A 13,243-nucleotide genomic window follows, 5' to 3' on the forward strand; every position below is an offset into this window, starting at 1 on the left:
AAAACTGAAGCTGAAAAGAGTTGGTTGAAAGTCGTGATGAAAACGAAAGAACTGCAAGTTTTGGCGAAGAGGGGCGACAACACATGTTTTATACCCCGAAACCGCTCAAATTCGTGCCAGCATTTGTCGCTGCAATCAGGTAATGACTCGAATGATTGGGCTAACGAAAGTTTTCAAGTCATTCGGTGCGCGGGCGGCATTGGAACTTTTTCATTTCAACTCGGCTATACTCAACGTACACGGAAGTGAATGGAGCGCCGGACTCGACTTGAGACCTCCGGGACCCACTCTCTCGGGACGGCTTAACGTACACGGTCGGGCCCCGCTTCCGGTCATCCAAGGCGGCCAAGCGCGCCCTTTTGTCGATGCCCTGACCCCCGCACCAGTCGATATTAGGGGGAAAGTACGTAATTGAAATCCGAAATTGCGGCAAAGGAGAAATTCCGTCCGCTGTTGCACGTGCCCGGGAAGTTTGCCTCAGTTGAGTTGCTTGGTGCGACCTCACGCAAACGGTAATTCTGCCGATGTGGCCAATCAAATGACATGGATTCTTCCCAAAAGACAGCTCCGGGTCACTTCCCGATGGTTTTCAAAGACTAACTGGATCGCAGAGCATGGTAGCTTTCATCTAAACACCAAAATTGCCTTCAACGAATGACCCATGAGGACCCAGAGCATACACTTGAGGCATGTCTGCCCTTGCAACCTCCTCGAAGGTCTGTCCATCAAGACCAATGAGAATGCTGTGAGTTCCTTCCCGGTCGATGACAATAGTAAGAACTATGCCGTCATCCTCATCCGTTGTGCCAGGTCTTTGCACGAAGACTGGCTCACAAGGGCAACTCTCTCCGTTGTCTGGCTGCCATCGCTTGAACGTTCCAGTTTTCCAGTCGGACTTTGCTAAGCTCCCGAAAAACGCTGCTTGAACAACCTTTAGCCCGTTACCGAGTCGGCCAATTGGCACAGCTGTCCCCGGAGAGGGGCTGCCATTGCCAGCAGTGCAATAGACGTAGCGATAATTGGGGTCCATTGAGGCAACCTTGGCAATCCGCGGAAGCTCGCATGCCATTCCTGGTATTGACGCAGCGACTGTTACACGGCCGATGCGAGACGGATCGGCGTTGTCCACGCCGGCCATCTCGTACCGGACGAGAGTGCCGTCTTGAAAAGGCCGCGCTGGATCCACAATGTTGCTCAAACTGTACTCGCTGTACGATGGATAAGTTTCTTCGTAACTGCAAAGGTCGATGTGAATATTGACGGCGCCGGTTTGACGATCAACATAGTCGTATCCATTAACCGAATGGAAAAACATGAAGCCATCCTTTTGCGCATAAGTCGCGACGCTTTGGAACACAGTGTCAGTCAAAATTCAATGACGGTTGAGCTTCTACAGAGGGCACTTACTGCCTGCCGTCATTCTTATTCAAAACATAAAATTGGGTCGGAGTGTTAGGCTCGAATTGGAGCATGTCTGACATTGGCTTCGTCGTATCGCTGACATCCATTTGAACCGGCTAAAATTTGGAGCTAAGCAAACACCTTTCGCAGAAAGTCATAGTTGATAGATCACTTACATTCCTGATGAAAACCACATACTTGTCTGTCATCGCCAGAGAATGAATGTAACACGGCTTGCATGGGAGTGGCGTTTTCCAGAAAAGGGACGCAGGTTTTGATGCAATATTCAATGCAAAGACTGACATGATACCCTTCTCAGGGTCAATCAAATAATTGAAAGTTAGACCCCTGGTGCGATCTTTGGGTGGATGAGAGCAAATGCCGTAGCCAGACAGTTCTGGGTCGATTTGGGCATATGTGAGCATCCGCTTTGGCTCGAGGGTTCGCGCATCGCAGACTTGAAGGAGGTTGAAATCCGTCTGGACCAGGACCTGGATTGGTGCACTCTGTTAGCCATGTTTAGTTATGAGTAACCGTGACCTTACCTCTTCGGTCGCTGGGTCCTTTGCCTCGGGCCCTTTGGAGTGTGGATTGTCGTCCGGTGGAAGGTGCATCCCACGGCGAGGAACAACGTTTACATTTATCTCATCAGGCTCCATATACCCATTTGGAAGATAGAGAGATTGCTGCAAAATGTATTAGCTCGTCAGTGGCTTGAGAGAATACTGCTCTACTGACTTGAGCTCCCAGCAGTGCCGAACACGGATCTTGCGTGTACTTAAGAGGCGTGTTTGGATTGAGACCGAAGACGTTGGTGGAAAGATAGCCATCTCGTTTAGCCCTCCTTACAACCCCCTCAGACGTGTATCGGCTCGTATAATGAACATTCCCATCCAACATCCGAAACTTATGAAGCATGCCGAGGCCGTCAAAGAAATGCTGGATGATAGCTCTAGGCTTTGAACCATCTTCAGATAACGGGACAGTAAAACGTCCTGGCCCGATTCTGCATTCACCGTCAGCAAAATTCTTTGTCCATCATCTTCTTCAACCTTCGCATAGACTAACCGAATAAATGTGCCCTTCAGCCATGACGGCCATGTGCCCGCAGTAGTGCACTGGGTCTCCGTAGTTGTTTCGGGGACATCACGAAGGTATGGAGGTAAGTACTTCAGATCCTCTTCGGGCAGGAAGTACTGATTGTAACCTGGACTGGGTTTCTGACTGACAACCATTGTTTAGATCTCCTAAATTACTGCAGCGTAGCCAAGATTTGCTCCTTGAAACCTGCAGGATATTGATAACAGTGGATCCACGATGCAGCAGTCTTGCGCACCTAGGGCCGTTAATAAATCACACAGCCAACGGGATGCCCGGTCGAATGCATTACAACCCCGCGTCTCCGCAGTTCCCCATACTCCGAGCCCGATTACGATCTGCCGCGCGCTGCAGAGTGGGCACGGGCCGGCGCGTGTGCGGGGTGACATCCGGGGTTTGGAGCTTCTCCCCGAGCACTACTTCAGACTTTATCTCCCCGATAGCTACCTCGAGGCCAATAGTACGTATCCTATTGGAAACTGTATTGTTGGTAGAGTGATAGGTGATTGTAAATACGATGGTTCACGATGTCGTTAAACAAGGCGTCACGCAGTTGTTGATAACCTAGTCTTTGAGAGACTATGCAAAATTAGAGCTCGGCTTGCTCCCTGTCTTGAATCGCAAAATCGCTCTCAATCTTCAAAGGCTGAGCAAAATGTCGTCTGATATTCCCATAACTAGCTCCTCGGTGATGGTAGGTTTCCTTCTTTGTAACTCATCGCGCCGGACCTCTGCTTGAACTATGAAAACTAATTTAGAATCGTACGCAGCATTGGCCATTGTCATGGAGAATCTGGATTCTCCTCAACGTCAGCTTTTACAACCTTCTGGGGAATGCATTTGCGGCTGGGGTGTCTCCCTTGTTCTCCCTGATTATCAAAGAACTTCATTGTACCTCTGAAGAAGCATCGCAACTGTCAACCTACGTACTCCTGACCCTTGGTTTGTCGGTAAGTTCCATGCAGCATAATCATACAGAGAAAACACAGAGACTAACGGAGCCCGTCATTAGAATATACTCGCACTCCCGGCCGCCTCATTGATCGGCAAACGCTACACGATCCTGATATCCTTACTATTCTTCCTCGCCTTCTGCCTATGGGGTGCTGAGGCACCGACATTCAACTCTCTCAGAGCTTCAAGGATTTTAGGCGGTCTAGCTGGTGGCCTCGTCGAGGCTCTAGGCCCAAGCATCGTTGCGGAAACCTTCCCAGAAAGCCAATTAGCCAGTGCCATGGTGGTATACGTTGGACTCCTGGCCGCTGGTTCGAGCTTGGGACCAATTGTCGCTGGAGTTGTGGCCGAGGGAGTGAATGACTGGAGATGGTACTTCCGCATTCTCGCGGCCCTCATTTTCGTCACACTCCTAGGATCACTCCTAATGCTTCCGGAAACACGGATCGACGATCAAACATCCATCGAGGTCTCAACCGACAATGAGGACAATCTCAAGCGCTTAGGTTCCAACTTGAAGTGTATGGAAGTCGAAGAAGCTCGTCAGAGAACCGGGAATGAGCTCCTGTCGACCAAAAGACAATGGTGGCTCAGATCCTTTACTGGCGCCTATGTCGACATGAACTGGAAACTCGCAATGACTAGTTTTGTTCAGCCAGTGCAGCTTCTTGTGGCCCCGCAGGTTCTGATCACCACCCTGGTCTTCGGGTTCACGATCGGCTGGACTGTTCTCGTTTCCATCCTCGTGGCCGTTGTCTACGCACAGCCACCCATGCTCTGGACAGCTCGTCCCGTAGGCCTCCTTAGCGTTGGAACTCTACTTGGTCTCCTGATAGGACTTCCAATCGGCGGTGCTCTAGCGGACTTCTTGTATGGGAAGGCAGCCAGGAAAAACAAGCACATGCCGAACCCGGCCTCTAGACTGCCGGCTGTTGTCATTGGTGGAATCATCAGCCCTGCTGGGTGCATTGTGATCGGTTACGGCTTGAACTCTCCAGATAATTGGATTTCAGTGAGTGTCGGCTGGGGAATGTTGGCTACGGGGTTGACATGCTCGGCCAATGTTTTGCTGACGTATGCCGTTGACACCATGCCTTCTCGGGCCAGTCACATTGGAGTTCTGGTGAACTTGATCAAGAACTGTGTCGGTTTCGGTGTGTCTTATGCCGCCATCACTTGGATGGAGCGAATGGGCCCTGTGAAGCAATTTGGCATTATGGCAGGTGTTCTGTGGGCGCTTTATCTGCTGGTCATCCCCGTCTACTTTTTCAGCGAAGTCATCATTCGTAGGACTGCTAGTCTCGCTTGATCTGTTCCCTTGGAACATTGAGGTCGAGAGTGTAGGGAGCGGCTTGAGTGTGTTGACAACGGTGTTGTAGACATTGAGAGTAGATACGGTTTGCATGGAGTTTTGATAGTTTGCTTTTCATAATGAAAAAGAAAAATGAATCAAAAAAAAGTTGAAAATGTACAGAAAAGGGTGGAGGGGGATGGTTCGACATTCAAACCCTTCGATATTTAATGCCTTGTGAATCATGAGTATGGGACGAGATTGTTTAGAAACCATGCCACTCTTTCACCTCTACTGGCAGTTTTGTTGTAATTGGTCAAATCTTTTTCATTTCAAGCAGCTCTATTTACACAGAATTCTGCTGCCGGTTCACTCTCTAACACAGACAGCCATTATGTTCGGTCGCTCAAGCAGATACCAAGCTCTCTACATCCATGTCGGCGGAACGATAGAAACCTAAGCTCTTGAGCATGGGCGAATCATCAAACCGGTACAAGTAAACCGGCTCTTGCAGTCCCTGGTCGGCGAAATGCTGGTAGGGATACCATGAAGGAATACAAAAAGTGTCCCCCTTTTTCCACTGGAAAACTTGATCGCCGATGCGGCTGTGTCCAGAACCCTCAAGAACGTGATAGACTGAAGACGCAGTCTCTTGAACCAGCGGTGATTTCGCACCGGGTGCAATGCGGGCGGCTTTCCCTCCTAGGATCTTGCTCACTAACACGGCGTAAGTAAACAAGTCGGGTTCAAAAATTTGAGGCTAGAGGAAAACTTAACGCACCTTCAGACCCGTCGGCATGCAAGTATCTACTTGTAGCAAAGTCGCCGCCCTCAGAGTCGAGCACAGCTTTCATTCGGCTCCATGGGAAGACAATGGGCGATTGGGAGGTGTCGACATTATCGGCGGGATAACGGGGGGCCGAGAAATGCTCAACAAAGTGAACCGGGAAATGGGTGAAGTTGGGCAAATCAAGACCATCGAGCCAAATCATCGGTCCCGATCCATCCTTTCCATGGTCGTGCCAGTTCCACGTGGGGGTCAAAATGACGTCCCCTCGATTCATCTGGATACGCTTACCATGAACAGCAGTAAAGCCGCCCTGGCCCTCAATGATGAATCGCATTGCGAAGGCGGTATGGCGATGGGCTTTTGCTGTCTCATTGGGCATGACTAGCTGCAGCCCAGCGTAGATTGTATCAGTCGTGAAGGGTGCATCTCGTGTGCGAGTCAGCTGCGCCCGACAGAGCGAATAGAGCGAATCTCGGCTCTCTTACCTCGAGATGGGTTCACAAGCATCAAAACCCTGCGCTCGGCTTGGTGCTCATTCACAAGTTGTCCGGCTTGCAAAAGAGTTGGGCGAATTTCTGAGTATTTCCAAAGGAATGGTGTGCATCTTGGGTTTGGCAGAGGTGGATTCAATCTTGACATCTGAAGCCACAGCGGCTTTGTGTGGCTGGCTTCAGCTGCCTGCAGCATCTTGGCCGTCTCATCCTCGGCTGGCTTGGGCTGCGTGTAAGTCTCGGTTGCTGTTGTAGAAGACATAATTGCGATCTGATTGCGCGTGCGTGGTCTGTTGGCAAATGAGGCGATTGCGGACTGGTTCTTTAACCTTCGACGAAGATTATCACAGAGTCACAACGTGCCATAATATGAACGTCGATCAAGAATGCCTTTCTCCTTGCTGTTGCTGCAGTCGCCAGATGCGATTTGTCCCAAGCTTTCCGACGCTGGTAACAAGTGAAACTCCAGGGTATCCGGGGACATTAGTCTATGTCCGGCGAAAATGGCTGGCAGCTCTAAGCACTGACGCCCAAAGCTCCGCTAAACGTCTCGAGCCACCTCACAAACTGTGGCTTAGGTGGACACAAGCTTTGGCGATCCCTAACTCCCCGCCCACAACGTCTTCCCCTTCCGGGGATATCGACATCTTTCTCTCTAAATCCCCGCCTGTATCGTGTCCGTAGCTCTGCAGCGAAGAAGATTCTGCAGGCAGAAAGGCAGCAGATACAGCCGATGGAGAACCTCACCCCTCCAGTCGCAAACGTCCGGAAGCGGAAGCGAATTCCGATCGCCTGCAGTGCTTGTCGGGCCCGCAAGTCACGGGTAAGTCACCTGCCCTAATCGATCAACGGAGATGATTCTCGGCGCTGGCCTATGATGGTCTTTCTAGGGGTCCCTAGCAGCTAATATGGAATCTGTGTCTGAAAGTGCGACGGTGCGAGACCGTCGTGTTCGGCATGTGTTGAACAAGCCATCGACTGTGTCTATGCTGTGAATTCTGGGCCAAGCAACGCTCTGGTGCCCAAACAGTATGTCTCACTAAGGAACCCCGTGTGAAGAATGGAATGACCAATCTGCAATCTAGATACCTCGAGCAAGTCGAAAACCGACTAGCAGATGTCGAAGAGGAAATTGGCCGGCTGAAACGACTCGTCCCCAACGCGATCCCCAATGGAAAACAACATGTGATTCATTCCCGTAGCACCTCGTCGCGTCGCGACCATCCATCTGAAAGCCCTTATGGGGAAGACTCCCTTCACGTCGAAGACGGAAGTTTGCCCGGTATATCCCCAGATGCCACAGATGGGGTGGGCACTATTGAGTTCGGCAATGAAGAGACATGGGCCTATTTTGGTATGATGCTGTCATTAATAACACGCTGTTTTCGTGACCTTGTCAGTTCCCCATTTACTGACCTTATTGTATCATAGGCCCCTCATCCAACATTGCTTTCACTCGAATCATCCGTCGGACTTTGAGCCACTTGCTTCACAATGCGCAGAAAAGTCAACAACCCGGGGTTGTCTCGCCTGATCGAGATGCACAGCAACATATTCTTGCTGTTTCCAGATCAGAATCCCCCATAGACGATTCTTACGACTATAGGAAACTAGAGACACCCGCAGAAGCGAGTCGTCTTCCACCCGAGCCAGAACTAACACGTCTCATCCGCCAGTTCTTCTCCGACACTGGACTTCTGTTTCCTTATGTCCACGAAGACAGCTTTTGGAAAAACTACACACAGTTCCGAGCGACAGGGTTGAAGAATGCTAGACATTCGTGGCTTTCATTATTAAACATGATTCTTGCTATGGCGACAAGCACAGCTAATGCAGACGGACTCGGGCTGAACGATAGACAAGCCATCTCAGAGGTCTATTACAGGCGTGCTAAGGTGCTCTCGATGAGTCAGATGGGCGCCACAGCCAATGTCGAAGCAGGTATGATGCCACTCTTGCCCTAGTTGACCGAGGCATGGACCATCACTGACTGCTTGCTCAGTTCAAGTTATGCTTTTGATGTCCCAATATCTGCAGGGTAGCCAACGGTCTATCCAAACATGGGCCATTCATGGGATTGCAGTCAAGGCCGCAATGGAACTGGGGCTCCACTCCCAGCTTGCTCTTCAGAGATTCGATCCATTGGAAAGAGAAATAAGAATCCGTACATGGTATGGGTGTGTTGCGCTCGATAGGTTTGTTTTCTTGATTCAACGCTGCTGCTATCGACTCTCTCTCATGCTGCAATAGGACATTGAGCTTAACGTTCGGAAGGCCGCCGATCGTTCCACAAATCTACATTCGCACACCTCAGCCGAGTCACTTTATCCCATATCCAGACAACTCCAAGATTCTTCGATGGTCTCAAAATGAAAACAGCACTCTCTTTTGGAACGGATCTTTGTACGCCATTGCTGCTGACTATACCTCTGTCAAAAGTTGATTTGGTGGCTGACCAGTTCCACAGGACTTTGTATGGTGTTACGGCATCGGTTATTGATGAACTTTACGAGAGCAACCTTGGCTCTAGCGTGACACCAATTCCGCCGGCGAATATCGTGTCGACCGTGATCCACACTGGACAGAAACTAGCTGCCTGGCAAGCATCACTTCCAACGTCCATGCGGCTTGTTGAACCTTCAGAGATATGTGACTCAGCGGAAAGTCCAATATCACTCAAATTCCGAGTTATCCTGACTCTTCGGTACCACAACCTGCACATATTGTCTCATAGGCCCATCTTGGATCGCTGCCTGCAGGCTCTTGACGGAACTCCGCAGACAGATCAAGAGACGGCAACCCTTCAACAAGGATGGTACCTTAGTAAGGACGCATGTCTTCAGTCTGCGGAAAGCATCGTCCGCCTTGTTGAAGCTTGCAAGTCCTCAAGTGACAAGCAGCCAACTATTTCCTATCTTGGGGCTTGGTGGTTCAGTCTTTACTTCAGTACGTACTTCCTCCCTGACCAAGAATCCACCTAATGCTCTCTTGTAGCCTTCAACGCGGCGTTGACGATTGTTGCCATTAAAATGATCGAGGAAAGATCTTCGCCGTCACCGTTTGATCGAAGCTACTCCAACGCCACTGAGCGCCTCGACGAGGTGCTGAAGGATGCGGTCAATTGCATAGCACGCCTAGACAAGCAAAACCAAATGGTCGAAAAGTGTGCCAAGTTCACCGCGACCTTGATCTTCCTTGTACAAAGCCTCTCAGCAGGTAGGATCTATCAAAAGTATCGGGTAGATTCGGATCCAGCTAACAACCAATTAGTTCCGGCGAGAGACAATGGCATAGTCCCGGATGCGCCAATCCAGGTGATCCCTCCCACTGGGGAAGTGCTTCCGGTCAATGTTTCAACAAATAATGGCATGGACGAAGCCTTCGCGGATTTAATGAACTTTCTCCCACCAAATTTCAATGACTTCTCTGCGTCTAGTGGGCCGTTTGCAATGACTGAGCTGATGGATGACTTTGCAACTGGGGATCTTTTCTGGTAGTTTAGTTGCGAGTGCCACAGAACCTCCCGATCCTTCGGCCGAATTCTAGAGACTGAGGACTGGTTGCTTCCCCAATTCTTTGCGTGCATTCGATGTATCAAATTTGGGGAACTATGGAAACTTGGGATGAATCAGCAAAAAGGGACTACATCTACTTGCTCTATGCCATAACGTAGAATTATCAACATCGCCTCTTCGTGGTGACCACCGCAGATCATGCTGATTATATATACGTCGAACATTCTTCAATAAGCATAGGTAACCATGTGGGAACCTTCTATGATAGCAATTCCACAACGCTTGTTCTAATTGAATGCCCTTAATCACTCGAGCACTCAGACGTTCGAGTCATCTCCCGTCGCCACTGCTCTTCCATGATGACCTCGGCATCGTATCCGTATGCCCATGACTGCGTTAGCGGATCGGACCACTGATTTGGACTGCTAGCAAATCTTCTTCCTTCAACTTCAGGCTGCATCGCCGCATCTCGAGCTCGTTGTTCAGGTCCATCTTTGAAATGCCACAAAAAGGCATTCACCATGCTTGCCTCCTGCATCATGGAAGTACGCCGTTTTCTTTCCTGCTGGAATACCTGCAAAGCAAGTCCAAGTTGATCCTGGCTTGTGATGTTGCTGAGCGCAACAGCCAAGGCAGCACCATCTTCGACTGCCATCGCGGCGCCCTGTGACATGTATGGAAGCATGGCATGGGCGGCATCGCCGAGAATGACCATCCGAGAGGACTCCGCAACCCAGTTATGGAGGGGGTCACCTGCCATCAGAGGCCACTTAATTGTTTGGTCAATGAGCTCAATGATTTTGGTGAGTCTATCGGATAATTGTCAGTTCTGTTGATCGTAGATAAAAGAGAGCACCAGCACTTACTGATTGTCCCAGCCTTGAAACTCGGCCCGCATCTCCTTGAGCACATCGGCCTGGCCTTTTTGCTGCCATGTCGAGGGGTCTCGACAGTCCCTATGAGAAAGCACCATATTGAATGACTCTCCAGCGGCAATTGTGTAGGTCATGACGTGGCGATCCTCTCCGATCCTGTATCTCATTGTCAGCGACATAGAAATGACGCAGTTTGTCTGTCGAACCGTTGACATACCACACGTGGAGACCCGGCTTTTCCAAAAGCCATGAGATTTCGGGAATCTTTCGCATTTTACTGACATCGACCGTGGCTCTGTATACAGCAAAGCCAGTGTACTTAGGTCCATGTCCCTCGCCATACGGTACGAGATCCCTAGCAACAGATTTGACTCCTATTCAAGCGTTGTTTTGTCAGTGTAAGTGTTGAATGGCGTGAATATGGTAAATGAATGACCAAGACACTCACCGTCAGCTGCAATGATGATGTCTGCAGAGACGACTTCACCGTTGCACAACGTGGCAGTTGGTGCCAGAGGATTGTAGTTGGCAACCCTGCTGTCAAGGCGTACGGTGACTCCAAGGTCCAGCGCCCGCTTGTACAGTGCAGAGTGAAGATGGGCTCGGTGCGCTACGTAATAGGGAGCGCCACAGAGCTCTACAAAGGTTTGGGACAGGTCGGTAAACCCAATGCGCTCGCCGTTCTCCCATCGTCGAAAAGAGATTCCGTCTGGTCGAACCGCCTGCTCGGCCATGACATCCATGACTCCCCATCGCTGAAGAAGTTTACTCGAGTTAGGTGGAATCTGGATGCCAGCGCCGACCTATTCCGAGTTATTAGATGTTCCATCTTTGATGGATTCGCTTGTCTTTTATTCTTACCTCTGAGAGAAGCGTAGCCTGCTCCAAAACAGTCACTTTGTGTCCCTTTCTAGCAAGAGCAACTGCGGTTGCCAGACCACCAAGCCCAGCACCCACAATAAGAGCATCTAGAGGAACGATAGCCTGAGCCACATCACCGACAACGCCCGCCTCGGTTTCCAGCGTTCGGAGAAACTTAAGGCAGTTGGATGGGTACGATGGTGCGGTTGGTATGTGGCAGTTGCTCGAGCTTTTGACAGGGGCACGAGTCGCGTTACCGTTTGCATGGTCTTTCAACGAAAGCGACTCAGGTGTTGAGCCCAGCGACTTCAACGACGTCGTCTTCGGAGGCACTGTCTGTAGCTCTGTTACAGAAGGCATTTTGCAATGAACAGTAGTCGGCGTTGAATGTCCGTTGGCGACAGGATTGCTTCCAATTACAATGATGATGATGCCTTGTTGTGAACTTTTACCATCCGCACCGTCTCAGTTCAGCTAGTTTCATATGAGGAAGTCATCGCCTCAGTTGAACTGCCGATGTGGATCTGGTGTCATGTGGTTCAGTTTTCCCCAATATGCTGGTCGATTTTGAAGGAACCCATTATCTCCCCGACAGACCTTATACTGGGAACCGTATGATTTTCCCCGCATTATGCTCTCGGAGATTCAACGACCGCCTAATCTCCTTTTCTTGGTAGACCTGAAAGCCGTACTGCTGGGTTCGGTTGGTGGCAATCGACGGGTCGGGGACTTAGCTCTAACCCCGCCCGGCATTGCCAGCCTCAACACCGACAGCGGTGTCACAGTCCCCCGATAACGGCAGTTTGTGACGGTTAACCACGTCTCAAAAGCCAGCGACGAGTCTTGTTCGCTGATGATATCAGTGTTAATTCGCACGATAATTCAAACAATACGAACAAAAGCGCCAACTTTTATTCCCGACATGGACGTGCCCTGGAAAAGACTTATTCGTTTCGTCGCCGACGACGGAAGAATACTTCGAGGAGAGCCAATCTTTCCTAATGATGACTTTGATCTCGGAAACACCACTGAAGACACCAAGCTGCAGGCAAAGGTCATTCAAGGCTCCGACATATACGACACCACAGGCCAACTTCAAGTCACCGACGAGATCGTGACAGTGAAGAAGTTGCTCGGGCCCTTGACCCCGGAAGATGTCCCAATCCTCAGATGTGTTGGTTTGAACTACGCCACTCATAGTAAGCCATCCTCGTTTCAAGAGAGACAGTCTTGACTTACTCCATTACAGTCAAAGAAGCTGGCCGTAAGCCGCCACCTTTTCCCTCAATTTTCTTCAAACCAAACACTACGGTCTTTGATCATGGAGACGACGTTATTGTCCCCAAGATTTGCCAAAATGACCAAGCAGACTATGAGGGTGAGCTTTGCATAGTCATAGGCAAAGATGCGAAGGATGTGACAGTGTCAGAAGCCTTCGATTTTATTGCCGCTTACACTTGCGGCAACGACGTGTCATCTCGGAAATTGCAGCGCGATCCTGCGTTCGCTGGCAATGTGCCTCAATGGGGATTCTCTAAAGGCTTCGATACTTACGCCCCCCTTGGACCCTGTCTGGTCAGGCCCGACTTAGTGGGCGATCCCAAAGCTCTGCTTCTACGCACGACTGTCGACGGGGAAGAAAGGCAAAAGGAGATGATCTCTGATCTGTTATTTGACTGCGCCCATCTTATTTCATACCTTTCTTCAGGCACCACACTGCAGAAAGGTTCGGTCATAATGACAGGAACACCTGGAGGTGAGTTTAGAAAATCATCGCTTGAGCCCCCTTAGATGCTGATGTGAGGAATCCGAAAAGGAGTTGGAGGAAGCTTGAAGCCGCCTAAGTGGCTCCTACCTGGATCCAAAATGGAAGTCAGCATTACGAATATCGGAACGTTGAGGAACGGCGTCAAGTTTGCATAGACATGACCAAACTTCGCCATTTCGGTCCGCATTCGCGATCATGG

The 13,243-nt window shown here is 50.2% G+C and overlaps 6 protein-coding genes across 6 annotated transcripts; 3 read left to right on the top strand and 3 right to left on the bottom strand.

Annotated features, from left to right (window-relative positions):
- Positions 1-628: 628 nt before the first annotated feature.
- Positions 629-2,636, bottom strand: Bco2 (Beta,beta-carotene 9',10'-oxygenase; the record flags this gene model as incomplete). Its single annotated transcript, XM_066153263.1, has 6 exons — positions 629-1,346; positions 1,408-1,517; positions 1,578-1,907; positions 1,947-2,087; positions 2,140-2,407; positions 2,470-2,636. The coding sequence occupies 6 exons, from the start codon at positions 2,634-2,636 to the stop codon at positions 629-631; spliced, it is 1,734 nt and encodes a 577-aa protein (XP_066007406.1).
- A 518-nt stretch (positions 2,637-3,154) lies between these two features.
- Positions 3,155-4,762, top strand: CGGC5_v015436 (putative MFS-type transporter; the record flags this gene model as incomplete). The annotated part of the gene is made up of 3 exons (XM_032024110.1): positions 3,155-3,193; positions 3,270-3,449; positions 3,512-4,762. 3 exons carry the CDS (start codon positions 3,155-3,157, stop codon positions 4,760-4,762), a joined length of 1,470 nt encoding a protein of 489 aa, XP_031879260.1.
- A 388-nt stretch (positions 4,763-5,150) lies between these two features.
- nagI (Gentisate 1,2-dioxygenase) lies at positions 5,151-6,287 on the bottom strand (the record flags this gene model as incomplete). Its single annotated transcript, XM_032024109.1, has 3 exons — positions 5,151-5,461; positions 5,526-5,960; positions 6,020-6,287. The coding sequence occupies 3 exons, from the start codon at positions 6,285-6,287 to the stop codon at positions 5,151-5,153; spliced, it is 1,014 nt and encodes a 337-aa protein (XP_031879265.1).
- Positions 6,288-6,758: 471 nt separating this feature from the next.
- CGGC5_v015438 (putative transcriptional regulatory protein) lies at positions 6,759-9,522 on the top strand (the record flags this gene model as incomplete). The annotated part of the gene is made up of 9 exons (XM_032024108.2): positions 6,759-6,848; positions 6,954-7,054; positions 7,111-7,379; positions 7,457-7,966; positions 8,028-8,220; positions 8,276-8,428; positions 8,493-8,971; positions 9,020-9,241; positions 9,296-9,522. 9 exons carry the CDS (start codon positions 6,759-6,761, stop codon positions 9,520-9,522), a joined length of 2,244 nt encoding a protein of 747 aa, XP_031879264.2.
- Positions 9,523-9,841: 319 nt separating this feature from the next.
- Positions 9,842-11,636, bottom strand: OpS4-2 (FAD-dependent monooxygenase OpS4; the record flags this gene model as incomplete). Its single annotated transcript, XM_032024107.1, has 5 exons — positions 9,842-10,349; positions 10,407-10,571; positions 10,633-10,789; positions 10,864-11,218; positions 11,277-11,636. 5 exons carry the CDS (start codon positions 11,634-11,636, stop codon positions 9,842-9,844), a joined length of 1,545 nt encoding a protein of 514 aa, XP_031879230.1.
- A 562-nt stretch (positions 11,637-12,198) lies between these two features.
- On the top strand, positions 12,199-13,067 carry CGGC5_v015440 (Uncharacterized protein; the record flags this gene model as incomplete). Its single annotated transcript, XM_032024106.2, has 2 exons — positions 12,199-12,475; positions 12,526-13,067. The coding sequence occupies 2 exons, from the start codon at positions 12,199-12,201 to the stop codon at positions 13,065-13,067; spliced, it is 819 nt and encodes a 272-aa protein (XP_031879229.2).
- Between the last annotated feature and the right edge of the window lie 176 nt (positions 13,068-13,243).

Source organism: Colletotrichum fructicola (genome assembly GCF_000319635.2).
Source record: "Colletotrichum fructicola Nara gc5 chromosome Unknown KSG_Nara_v1_contig09, whole genome shotgun sequence".
Taxonomy (NCBI): Eukaryota; Fungi; Ascomycota; class Sordariomycetes; order Glomerellales; family Glomerellaceae; genus Colletotrichum; species Colletotrichum fructicola.